Source organism: Alligator mississippiensis, chromosome 6, assembly GCF_030867095.1.
Source record: "Alligator mississippiensis isolate rAllMis1 chromosome 6, rAllMis1, whole genome shotgun sequence".
Lineage (NCBI taxonomy): Eukaryota > Metazoa > Chordata > Crocodylia > Alligatoridae > Alligator > Alligator mississippiensis.
The window spans coordinates 7,520,045-7,533,477 of NC_081829.1; the positions used below are offsets into that span (position 1 = coordinate 7,520,045).

Here is a 13,433-nt window from a genome sequence, read left to right on the forward strand (position 1 = left end):
CACAGAAGTCCACAAGGGAAGTACTGGTGCTGCAAGGTAAGAATAGGGTCCTTTGGCAGAACAAGGAAGCCCGCATTTCATTCACTCATAGAATAGCAATGATTAGAGTCAAGCTTCCTATCACGCATAATGTGCTTCCAATAGTCCAGGAGAGATGGTTGTTGGCCTGAGGAGCACAAAGTCTAAAAGGAAAGGGAACAAAAAGCATTTTTGTATGAATTAGCTTTCATCACAGAAGGCAGAAATGGGGGTTTGCAGTGAATTCAAAGAAATAAAACTACTGGCAGACACGGGAGCCTTGCAAATGTACAGAAGGAAGTGGTGTGGCACCAGTGTACTTCTCCGATGATTTTCATAAGCCCAAAATTCACCCACAAAGTTTCACTCATGGAGGTAAGAGGGGGAAGGACAGAAAAGAAACAGGTATAAATAGCCACTGGGTTCCAGACATGCATCACCTCTGAAAGCAGGTCCCAAGCTGTTTGAGGGTATTAAATAAGCCACGAGGCTTAGGCTTTTGCTCAGTGATCTCCAAAGGTAAATGTCTTCTGAATCCATCTCACAGATTTCTAGCTTCCTTACAATAAATACAGTTTGTAAGTGGACTATATCAATAGATGCACTTCATTAAACTACTCAGCTGGAGCAAAGAAGCCCAATTAACATATAGGATTAACAGTCATCTCCACTTTTATAGCCCAGGTTCCACTAGCTGTACAAAGTTAATCTGCTTTTCATATCTTCCAACCTGCCTGGTGCTCCTGCTTGCCTTCCTAGCACAGGTTTCCTCCCAAAGAATATACTCAGGAGATATGGACTGCTCCCTCTGCCTGCACACCCAGGTCATCTTAAATAATCTGTGGCATCTGCAATAACTGCAGACCCAATGAACATTGTTCATTGGATCATTCAGGATATTACACCCTGTCTACCGACTACTAATGTGAAGGACAGATGAGAAATCTCTCTCAAAAAATCTACTTGGCCAAATACATCCTTGATATAATCCCACTGAAGCCAATGAAGGGTGATTCCAGCATACTGTCTTGGGATATTCTTGACACAAAGGCGCTGCAGATTAGTAAGACTTCATTGAAGTCTTATGCCCTCTTCCTATAATACTTTGCTGTTTTATAGCATCTTTCCTCCAAGGATCTTAAAGCACTTAATGCATGCACTATACTGTTGTTGCATGGGTAGGATGGTGCAGAACGATACTTGTTATGGGAGAAGGGAATTGTCATGCACAAGGTCAGCCATGGAGGTGAAGTAGAGCCCCAGAGTCTTGACTAACAGATCCCCAACCTAATCATGAGACAGCAATCCCTCCTTCTTTCCTTTGAATACCCTACCATTAGAAATCCTGCAGAAGACCTGCCTTCAACTGAAGGCAGCAGCTCAGAGGCAAGACTCAAACGCCAAACCTGGGTCAGCTTTCAAGAAGCACTTGGCTACTAATTCTAGACAGGGAACATATTATTCAATCAGTGTTAAATGAGGTTAGACGGCCTGTCTTTTCCCCAAGATACATCTGTCCACTGATATTTCCAGGGGAAGAACTGTGCAGTTTATGTTACCTTCACTCCAGGGTGGGATTTGCAAAGGCGCTTGGTGCCCGCCTACCTCGGCTCCCACTGGAATCACTGGGAGTTTTACCAGGGACATCAAAGAGGAGCTCAGCATGCGTCTTTAACCCCTTGGGGTAAAATTCCCCTGGGCGTCTACAAGGTACTGCTGCACCGCGGGCAGCTCCACCATGCCGAGTGACAACATGCGCAGCCCTAAACCCTGTAACTGCAGGACTTGGAAGTATCCCGAGTAGTTCCTTAGCCTGTCTTGAAAGGAAAGACAATATTATATTAGTATCCCATTTGAGAGGATCGTCCACTACCTGCACACAGTATAAGACTTGTCATCCAAGCCACGGCCTGCAGGGTTCATGCCGGCGCCAGTTCAGACGGCTGTTCAAGAATCCCTGCAGTTAGAGGATAACTGCGCCTGACTTAGTGGTTGGTCCTTCTGCCCCGAGGCATAAGGGTTCGTATCCCTTTCAAAAAAACCTTTTTTATTGTAAAATCATTACTCTTCTAGACTAGCAAGTTCTGCCCAACCTCAGGAAACGCGCCTTAAGCCTGACTGTAATGGCAAAAAGGTCTCTGACAAAATATTCAGGATCAAGCCAGACAAAAAGGCCTCTCACCAAGTATTCAAGATCAAGCCACGGTTTTATGTGGAAGCCATTGAGATACTAGAACAATAGACAAATTCTAGGATTCTGCCCATATTAAATAGCTTGCAACTTCAAAAATAAGTAGCAACTTAAAATATGCTACATGAGCCTTACTTCAGGAGGGCACAGCCATTAAAATTACTGATAGATAATAAGGGCCAGGTAATACATCACATTTTTCTTCTGGTGCCCAACAGGATGCATTAAATGGACTGTAAAGCTCGTGGGCATAGGGATCATCTTGTGCCACGTTTGTACAGCACCTAGCACAATGGAGTGCTCCTCCCTAAGACTGCTTCCTATCTCACTGCAAATAAAAGTTATTTCAGAAGAGCCTCACACCTCAACAGGTTCAGGCCATTAAGATCCAGCAGGCTGAAGTCTAATTCATTGACAGAGATGTGGTGAAGCTGATTCCTGACTCTCAGCCTCAGGTTTTGTCTTGGTGTGGGGGTTTTTTTGGGGGGGGGGTCCAGTTTTGGGGGGGTTGTTTCATTTTTTTTTTTAAAAGAGACAATCCTGGATGTACCCAGAACTCACCAGGACACTACAAGCTGTACTATAAAAGTGTGAAATTCGGCCTTTCATAAATAACTTGGCTTTTCAAGAGACAGCAAGAGACAATGAGCAAGACAGAAGTCTCTCAGTGGCTGCAGTTCCCAGGGGTGCAGATGTAGGTGGTGAACTGCGAACATGAATAAATTAAAATAATAAAGTATACGGTACTTTTCCTTTAACCCGGTAGCAGATGTACTAGGTGACCACTTTTGCCTAGGCGAGGAAAAAAAGTGTCCCTTATAAAACTGGAATAGCACAAATGACCCCCTTGATAAATTGCTTAGTTACATTCTCAGCATTGAATCAACTTGGCACGGAGCGCAGCAACCCAGATCCATGGCAGGCTGCCTGGATCATGCTGCCTGCACCCATTTTGATCCGTGTCTCCTTTTGACAGACTCCAAGAGAATCGGACGCCAGCCAGTCCTGGTTAATCGAGTAGACATCCCCACGCCTCTGCAGCACTTGCAGACTAGTTCATCCAGGACACAGTTCAACCAGGAGAGCAAGGAACTTCACGGGGAATCCCAGAGACGGGACTAATGTCAAGAAAGCAAACTAAGGCCTGGGGTTATTTGTGCTCCGGCAATATTGAGAGGCACCCAGAGAGATCAGCGCTCTGGGAGACATTCGTCTTGTACAAGAGACAACCTCATGCCCCCCAAATCAGTCTTAAATAGAGGAAAAAATAAACCATAGGGTAGGATGGCAGAAGCCAAGTGCCTTGCCCAAGGTCATCTAGTGAGTCAAGAGTTGGGCCTGGATTAAAGGTCAGGTACAGCCTAGTGTCCTAAACACTGGTTCACGTTGCCTTCCCATCAGCTACAGTCTACCATTTCCATCCTGATCTCCCAAGTACAAAGGAAAGCAAACACTTCAGGTCAAGGTATGAGAAATCCCCCCAACAGAAACCCACCAACAGCACATACCAAAGAAGGTGTGCAGAGAAACACGTGCCATCGTGGCCTGACTATCCCAGGAGCAGCAGACATATGGAAGCTGCTCAAAGGGAGCCTGAATGAATTGCCCCCAGGTTGCAGGCTGATAGAGGCTGGTGCCCTCCATCAGTGTTTTCCCATGGCTTCTGGGCAAAGATGACTCAGGGAGGTCCCCCCCTTTACTGCACACTCTTGGCCTTCAGGGTCTGCTCCTGGGCTACCAACGAGACAGACCCACCACCTCTTCCAGCCTAATGCTGGTCTCTCCCAACACAGCTCCTACTTCCTCTGTGCATAGACCCCATTCCCTCACCTACTCCCATAGCACTACATTCTGCTAAACTCAATATTATTCTTCACATCTTCCTTTGAGAAGCTGGGTCTAAAGCCCAATAGTCTTAACCAGAAACCAAGAGCTAGAGACAAGGCACAGGTAAAGACAAGGAAGCAAGTTTATTATAGCCTGACCAAACAGCAAGGCCAGATAGTGGTCCAGCCAAGCGTGGAGAGATGTGCTGGAAGTGTGCACACATAAGGCAAGGGTGGGGGGAATAAAAGTCCATCCCTATCAGACCACCCCAGATTTGTAGGGTGAAGGGAGGGCAGAGGCCACGTGACCCATCTTTTCTCCCCACCCCAAAGACAATGAAGACAAAGAAATCAAGAGCCTTTTCCCCTTCCCTAACCCCTGGTGCACAGAGGGCAAAGCTGACCCAGTGTGAAAGTGGGACTAAGATGCTTATTAAAAGCTCTCCTTGCACAAGCAATAAGGGACCTTCATTAAGGAGAGCGCAGGGAACAAACCGCAGCAACATGGGGAATTAAGGGCTCATTCCATCCCTATCGTACGTAGGATTTCAACTGCAAGATGTAGTATTCCAGCATTACTTTCATTGCAAATTTAAAAAAAAAAAAATCCTTTCAAGTATTCTTTGAAGCTGACTTTCCAACTGTGTCACGTCGGTCGCGATTCATTCCCACCCTTGAAGTATGCAGCTATCCAGCCACTCTTAGCAGGAGCAATAACCCTCTTCTCGGGCAATCCCATTGAAATCAATGAGGCTACTCTATGAGCAAGGGGCCTCTCTTAGCAGTAGTGAAGGCAGCAGGATCTCTCTTCATTATGACATCATCAAGAAAAGGAACAGTTGCACAAATAAGACAGTAAAATCAGTACCTAATTCCTCTCCCACGCTTCCCTCTCTGTTATAAAAAAAAACCCAAAACTATTTTCCAGATGGGGGAAAAATAACCATAGGCTCGAGTTGTCTAACCAAGTTCCAACCCAGTGAATTTCTGTATAATCCGGTTATAAAATAAGACGGCACTTTGGTCAGCGATAATGTAAATGACCCCCTTGTGATAGCTTTTTCTTAAATCTACTGCACATATGCAGCGTTATCTAGCCCACGCACCAATGCATCTCACAGGCATCTTTCAGTGACTACACTTAGCTAATGATTACAAGCGGGGAAAAAATGTTACAGTTATTGCTTAGAGTTAATAAACAAACTTCAGACCTATTAGGCTCTGTGCTATCTCTGATGAGCTGTGCGCCTCTCAGCATCAACTCGCAACCATAATAAAATCAGTATGTTCTGGAAACAGGCACCTGACCACTCCACCCGGTGATCTCTGTGGCTTCAAAACGAAGTCACGAATAGGTGAGAAATCCATTATTCTTTGGAGAAAAGCGCCTGTACCTTTCAGTGCCGAAGATCTTATACAGAGAACACCTTATCCACAGTTGATTCGACTCTCTTCACAAGTTTAAGCCGCCTGACCGTGTTTGCTATTCCCTCCAATACAGTACCATCTGAAGAGCTGCATGAAGCAGCTTGCTATTGTTTGAAAAAGAACAGTACTGGCAATAGGAATATGGACAGCTCTCAGTAATTAGCTACAATGAAGTCAGTGCAATATTAGTGGGATTGCCCTCTTTTTTTAAGACTGGCTAGAAGTACTAACTGATCCTTTTATACACACAGCTCTAGTGCCACACAATGGGTACTTTTGGTTACTACTACCTCCACAACCCCTAGGAAAAAGCGAGGCTGGAACGACAGCGTGTTGAGGACATGGTCCTGTGGAGGTTCATCATTTGCTTTTAAGTCTTGTAAGTCCAACCCTAGAATAACCTTACATGCACAACGGCCCGCAGCGAGTGACAGACCCAGTTTCCCAGGAGGCGTCATGCCAGCACCACCACTAACTAGTTGTATGTCGGTATGCTCAGGAGTTGATCCCTCGTCTCGACACAAAGGTTGTTGGAGGTCCGAAATCTCGTGAAGGAGGCGGCAGGAGGGAGAGCCCTGCCTCCTGGTCCTGATGCAGGGAGGACAAATGTGGTACATTTAGAGGGGGAGCTTTTGCAGACTTTGAATGCCAGTAAGAGTAAAGAAAGACGCATACAATCAATTAAAAAGCCAAGGGTGAATGATCCAGAATGGGTATAATTTTAAATAAAGGAGGGGGAGAAAAAAAGAAGAATAGGCAAGAAACTGAATAAAGAGGGGAAGCTGTGTTCCCAGGGAAGGACTACAGGCAGAACAAGTGGGCACAGAAATTAAATCGAGGCGTAGCACGAAAAAGTCTGATCACACAGGGGAGCAAAAAAAGGAGAACCATAAAACCCCCAAATAAAACACCAGACAACAAGGCATCTGCCCAGCACTCTGGTCATCCCAGCCAAGCGCAGCATCAAGCTAATGGGAAGGTTTCTTATCGACTCAGACAGATTAAAAGTGCTTTTGGCTAAAGGGAGGAACAAAATCATTACAGGAAAACTTCTCTCCAAATAAATCTTTGCTCACGAACTGGTTCCCCCCCCTCCTTCTCCAGTTGATGTCCCCAGTAAGGAAAACTCAGTGGGATTTACCACTAGAAACCTAAGGAGGACAAGCAGCTCACGAGTCTCCTTGGAGGAAGTCTGCCTTACATAATAAAATCAGGGTTGCATTTCAGACACAAAGATAAAGTTGACAAAAAAACAAATTAGCTCCTACACACACACACACAAACCAGGTCCCCTCTGCCCATATGGCAAGAAACATATTCAAAGCCTTATTTAGAAACACATGGAAATGGGGAACCCTACCAAGCTAGAGCAAGAAGCTGGCAAATAATCACTTCCCCCACCCCAAAGCCAGACCCTAAATAACATCACAGCAGAAATTAAACTTCAGTCTCAGACCGAATCCTTGCATTGCATTTTGCTGCAAAGGCAGTTCCAGGAGCCGGAGAAGGGAACCCTAAGGCTGTTAACATGTCCCTTAAATCTACTGATGTCTCCTAAGCTTCTCCATAGTTACATATTTGACTTAAAATACATATATATATACACACATAAAAACACTGAAGCCAAAAAGCTAACCCTTAAAAAGCACAGCAACTTAAGAGAGAGGAGAAAAGCAAAGTGCTTCTATCTGCATGCAAGGAGTCCTAAATCTATTTTATCAGCTGTAGAGAATCACTAGGGTAGGGAAATAATGAACTAAGCTGCTGAGGAGAGGGGGAAAAAAAAACACAGAGAGAGAAAACGTGATGGCATTTTACTTTCCAGCATGTGAGATGACCATGCAACTGGGCAAATGGATTTGATCCTTTGAAGAAGGGGAGTAACATTGGGTTTTTTTCTTTTTTTTAAAAAAGCCTTTCTATGAACCCATCCTTTAGCATTGTTGCTCCTGTAAGATATACCTGCAAACTTTATCTTCTGAAGCTGGCACACAGCAAGCATCCCCCCCCTCCCCTTCCCCAGCTCCATGCTTTCTCAAGGAGAATCTCCCCTTTTGCACACTCACACACACTCCCCCTAGATACAAGAACATTGCGGGGCAGGGGGGGGTCCACCAAATGAAGCTGCAGGGGGAAAAGAAAACCAAAATCTCCCAAAGTTACCAGTTCCTCCATGCCACTTACCGGTTGCTGATACAACCAAGAGCCCCACAGAGAGCAGCAGAACCCGGCTCCAGTAGCTCACTTCCACCGTCATGAGAGCAAAGATCCCCAGTTTTCCCCAGTTCCTTCTAAAGCCGCAGCTGCATCCCGTCTTGTCCCATCCCAAAGCAGGTTGCATGTCAAGGGGTTGGGGGGTTGGGGGTGTTGGGGGGTTTGGGGGTTGTTGGCTTTTTTTTTTCCCTCCCCCTTTGCAGTTGGGATGGTCCTGGGCTCGGCTGGAGGAAGGGGAGAAAGGAAGGGGGGGGGGAAGGAGGTCAGGATGATGATTATTATTATTATTTTAGCTCAGAAAAAAATCCCAATGCATGGAAGGCTCTGAGCTTCTGCAGCTGGAATGAACCAACTCTCTCGCTGGCTTGGGGAGAGGAGGGCTGGTTCTGCTTCCCCCCCACCACCACCTCTTTCCTTTCCCACTTTAAAAAATGACTATCTTGGATCAAGCTTTTCAGGATTAGCAGCAGAAAGTCCCTAGGGAATTATACTTTTTTTTTCCCCCCTCTCTCTCTCTTTTATTATCCAGTTGATTAATCACCATCACATCCTTGTTCTTTTCTTTCTTAAATGCTGAGAAAGAGCATTTTGGGGGGGGGGGGGGGGGGTTGTCTGGGTGATTTGGGCAGAGGGGCTTGTGTGTCTGTGCAGATGTGTGGGCAGTGGGATGAGAGCTGCGTGTCCCCCTTCCCCAGCCTCCCCCCCACCCAGTCCAGAAACGAGCCTGGAGGATGGGATTGAGCAGGGTTATTGCGCATCACAGCCTCTCCCGTCTGGTCCAGGGGCACTTCCCAAGGATTCCTCGCAACACCACGTACAGATCGCCCGGGTGTAGAGACATCTGCTAGGATAAATGTAGGCATAGCCCTCAATGGAGGGACACTACGCTTCTCCCCTCCCTCCCTCCGGCTCTGTAAACAACTTGATGATGTTGACATGATTTTTAGGAGGAAGCAAATTGTGTTACAAACACAAGGGGGGGGGGGGATTGCATGGAGACAGCTCCCCCCTCCCCAGCTTTGCCATGATGCTACTTCTCCTACCAGCCTGTGGTCCTGGGGACGGATTTAGGCGCTGTCACTGCTGGGGTTGGTCATGGCAAGAGAGTAGGGGGGCGGGGGGGTAGATTTTGGGAGGTAGGAGAGCCATGGTCTCTCCCCTTCCCCATTGCTCAGCCTTTGCAGAGCTGGCAGGAGCGCAGCCCTTTTCCTTTGCAGCCACTAGCACAATTGCACCTACGTCTCCAAAGAAGGGGAGGATCTATTAAAGCCACACTCAGGAACTTCATTAGCTTTGTAATGATGTCCAGATCCATGAATGGGGGGTGACCCCAATCAGCTCGGGGCTCTCATACGTGACTTCCCCCACATCCCCCCCAAGCATTCAAAGCAAAAAAAAATATCCCTCCTATACCTTCCTCTTTGGGTTGCATTAAAGCAAGGCTTTCATCTCAGTGTCTTTGGGTTGTAAAGCTACCTGCAACCCACTCCCCATGGCAGGCAGCCTGGTATGTGGGGACTCAGTTCAACCTAGGGGGGGGTATGAACAGGGTCCAAGCTGAAATGAGGGGATGGAGGGCAGGGAAGGGGGGGGGGGGAGGTGCTGCTGCTTTGCCTCTCCCCCTCCACCGCTAAGCAGCTCTCCTCTCTGCTTTTTTTTTTTTTTTAAGAAGAGAAAGCAACGAAGATGCACAGAGAAGGCGAGGAGAGACACAGCAGGTCTGAGGTTTTCGCTGCCTTGGCATCCAGAACATGCAGCACTGCGAAAGAGGAAGGGATGCTGCTTGCTTTCTCAGTGCAACCTCTTCTGGAGCTGCATCACAGGGTGGGGGGAGCTTGGAGAGAGGGGGCTGGATAGTGCCAGGTGCATTGCTGGTCCAGAAGGAGCTGCCATCCCTTCTACCCTCTGGTCTGGAGTGGGGGGGTGTTAATGAACTAGTCACCCATCCTCCCCCCACGTTGGTGCTTTGCATTTGCTGCAGTTTCTTGCTGCAAAACCCCCTTCTTCAGACTTGTTCCGGTTGCCTTGAATGAGCTCATCTGACAGCTAAAAAACAATTTATACAGAGGGCTTGCAAATGTCTCCCTCCACCCCCGAATCAATCCTCTCGCTTGCTCTCACTCGCTCACTTTCTGTGTCCCCTCTGCTTTTCAATCCCTCCACTGCCTACATTGTGAACTGATGCCAAGAGCCAAGGCAACCAGGGCTGTTACATGAAAGAGTTGCTTTATATCGGTTTAAACTGCAGTGTCCTATTCAAATAGATCTGATTGTTCAAAGGCATAGATCCAAATATAAAAGGAGCAGAGAGCAGGGTACTATACTGCTCAGCTCCATACATCGCTTTTCTCTTATACAGCTAGTTCCCCTCAAAAGGGAGGAAAGAAAAAAAATCCCTGAAATTGCATTCAGAGGAAGATGTGTTTGGCTTGCTGCATGCAGCAGACTACAGGGCGAGCCAAAGACAACCGACACCAGATCAAGAGCAATATGCAGGCATAATAAAGCCATTGAGAAGACATAATCCCACTTTATTCCAGGTTAGTAACGTTCATATCTCTTTCAAATCAGTCTTTAAGGCTTCCCCCCTGACTTGCTGGGTTTAGGGTCTCAGCCTCTCAAAAGACTGGCATGCCTTTGCTAAATGGGCAAGGAGTGAGGAATTCAGCAGTTGCAATTCCTGACAGTTTGCAGCAGAGATTTTTCTTCCTGCCCTCTTTGGGAGGCAGAGGTTCTGGTTAACCGTCTGCTCTTAACCTCCACTACTCAGGTACTTTCTCCGCTTGCTAAATTATCTCAGAAAGGCAAATCCTGTGTCTAATCAAAGCACCCACTAGGAGCAGAGAATATTTGCTCTGCACTGCCACCCACCGTCAGAACCAGGGCTCCAACTGCCGGAGTCTGACTTGCAAAGACATGCAACACATTATCCCAAGAAAGACACTCAGCACCCTTCTTTTGTCCCCTTTGTCATGCGCTTTCCTCCCCCAGCCTCAGCGACAGGGCAGAGGTACTCCTTTATTTCTTTCCCTGTAAACGTCCATCATCCAAGTTGCAATGCTTCTGAATGTCTTCCGTCCATGGTCCTGAGAGCAATGCAGAATATTAATCCCGATGTGTTATTCCCTGAGTGTCTCACCCTCCTTTTGACAAGACGAGGGGAAAGGACTTGTCCAAGGTCACAGATAAATTGGTGCCAAAACCCGGGTCATCGTCCAGGAGGGGTGACACCAGGCTCTTTTACTCCACTGCCTACACAGCACTTGTTTTTCTATGCTGTCAGTGCAGCTCGGAAGGAGGAATCCTAGAATTCACTTGGGCTGGCGAGTATTACAGCATTTCTCGCGATTAAAAGTGCTACAATTAACAAGTCTGCATAGGGACATATGTGTTGGTAAGTGCTGAGATGCATTTTATTTATCCTTTGTTAACCAAACACTGGATAAAAACTGTTTTAATCTGGCCATAACTAGGAGGCAACAGCCACATATATGAATAATCTCTCTATTAACACAGAAGCTGCAGTCATTATTGTTTAGTGTGTGTGTGTGTGTGTGTATATATATATATATAGAGAGAGAGAGAGAGAGAGAGCATACGAGTCCACTTTTTATATGGATCTGAGGGGAGGTTCTGCACAAGTCGGGAGTTTAAAGAAAGATGCAATAGTTCTGGTAGTAAAAAAAAATAGAAGAGCACAATTGTTCACCTGAATGTGTACATTTTTTTTTTTAATTTAAATTTAGTTTCAAGGGCCAAATCAGTTCTGAATTCAATTGGCCAAAGCCCAATAGTCAAGTGCCAAATTTTGACTGAGCAGAGCGCCATCATTCAAGTTTGTATGGCTCTACCACTAGGCAAGTATCTGCCAGACCCATCAGTCTGGGGCTTCAGATATTCCCCAACCCCATGGCAGGTATCCTGCATTGAAGCCCCAAGGCCCTGGGGTTTGGACAATGCCCCCTGGTCTTGCTTGCTCCTAGCCAAAGGCCGACGAGAGAGCCACGAGGAAAGCGAGAACACAGTCCCCCATTTCCACAACGTTGTGCAGTTGAGTTTCCCACATTTGAGGAAGCTCGCAGGGGTGAGCCTGCCCGGAGTACAAGGGACAGGCCTCATTTGATAAATACACGTGATCGGCTGGCAGCATCATGCACCTTCCCATGCAAGCTTTAGCCTGGCTTGCCTGCTGATTCTGTACAGTCCGGCATTGTGGGCACAGCTGTCCGAGGAGTTGGGCGAGTGTTTTGGGGGCTTTTTTATTTTAAGAATGTAAATAGCGGTTCTAAAATTTGGTTTGCACTATTTCTTACCTTCCATTCAGATTGCCCTCCCCTTACCGAGTGGAAATGGGATAAGTTTTAACTATAGCCAGCACGCCTGCCCCCAAATGAGCCCATGATAATGTCATGATGCTTTGTCCTTTGCAGCAGAAATGGCACTCCAAAGCTTCTGCTCCAGAAATGCAGACTCGCACTATGTAGGATGAATAGTCATCTTCACTGGAGCACCAGAATTCAGGATTTTCTCTTCTGTTGTGCTCCAGGCACCAAAGGGTGACATCACTCAAACATCCGAGCTAGTAAAGGGCAAAAATGGCTAGTGCATGAAGGCAGCATATTACTAAAATAGAAAGTGATGTTCCAGTATCTTGTGTTTGTAAATGGCTAGTGCCTGGTGCTGCATAGGAAAAGTGTTAAAAAGAAACAAAGCAAATATTCATCAATGCTGACAAGCTCCAAAATGTCATAGCTCAGACCCATCCATGAGAACCAAAGGACACTCTATTGGTCACACCATAATAAACGCTTGAGTTCCCAGCAACATCTTCCCTGAATTTCGAGGCAAGTGGAAGGGGAAATAGATGCCCCACGTTCCCCCGCCATACCATTAGCCGCATCCACGGAGGGGAAGTTGTAGAAAGACGCACAGTTCTGCAAGGAGCCAGTCTATCTTGTGGAAATGCATCAACCTAAACAGCAGGAGCCATGTGCAGTAAACCCATTTTAACTTGTATACATCTCCAGCTCCGCTGGAAACGCCAAGAAAAAAAAAGAATCGGAGCTAGTTCTTTTGCACAGTCCAGGACAGTGGGAGAGATGCTCCACTCCTGGCTCCAAGCATGCAAAAGACTCAATGAAGACAAGGGAAAGGATGCCTTGGACCGGTTTGTAGCGATGGTAAGAGAAAATGGCAGGAACAGCTAGTGATATTATGCTAGCACTTGAGTCCTGGTCCCAGACAAATCAGAAGAATCCAAAAAAATCGCCAAAACAGACAAACAGCTGGATGGGGAAGAGGAGCAGTAAAGAGGGTTACATTGGCTGTCTAAGCTCAAATAGCAACCAAGCCAAGCGCAGAGCGTAGGTTGGACTTCATGCCAAAGGGCTCTCCACTGGACCCCACTGTTTGCTAGGACCTGGCGCAATCCAGGGCTTAGAGGTTAGTGAGGAGCACCAGGGAGACGCACTGCTCCCCCCACAGAGATCAAGGCACTACAGGACATCCATACCTCCTGCCTTTGTCTCTTCTAGCATCCCCTGCATGCCCACCCCACCTCTTTGCTTCAGCCTATACTGCCGAGGATAAGAAGGGGACCCAACATAGGCATCTGGGAAGAGACACAAATGTCAAGGGCCACAGGGATGAAGGAGCCCCCTGGGCACCAGGATACAATATGAAATTAATTCAACCTAAGGGAGGAATCAGGGCTGTTTTAAGATGCGGGCTGGCCGAATCTGCAAGACGCCTCGGCG

The 13,433-nt window shown here is 46.9% G+C and overlaps 1 protein-coding gene and 1 long non-coding RNA gene across 5 annotated transcripts in view; both read right to left on the reverse strand.

The window, feature by feature from the left end:
- Positions 1-8,080, reverse strand: part of CSMD2 (CUB and Sushi multiple domains 2) — a 651,518-nt gene extending 643,438 nt beyond the window's left edge. For 2 of the 4 annotated variants that reach the window (XM_014605014.3, XM_019487966.2), the window contains exon 1: positions 7,648-8,080. In XM_014605014.3, coding sequence (XP_014460500.3) covers positions 7,648-7,804 — 157 coding nt within the window. In that variant the 5' untranslated portion in view covers positions 7,805-8,080. The remainder of the gene's footprint in view (positions 1-7,647) is intronic. The other 2 variants (XM_059729594.1, XM_019487976.2) reach the window with 1 other exon arrangement.
- A 1,884-nt stretch (positions 8,081-9,964) lies between these two features.
- Positions 9,965-13,433, reverse strand: part of LOC132251123 (uncharacterized) — a 122,210-nt gene continuing 118,741 nt past the window's right edge. Inside the window, exon 4 of the long non-coding RNA XR_009462937.1 lies at positions 9,965-10,763. This is a non-coding gene — a long non-coding RNA (uncharacterized LOC132251123). The remainder of the gene's footprint in view (positions 10,764-13,433) is intronic.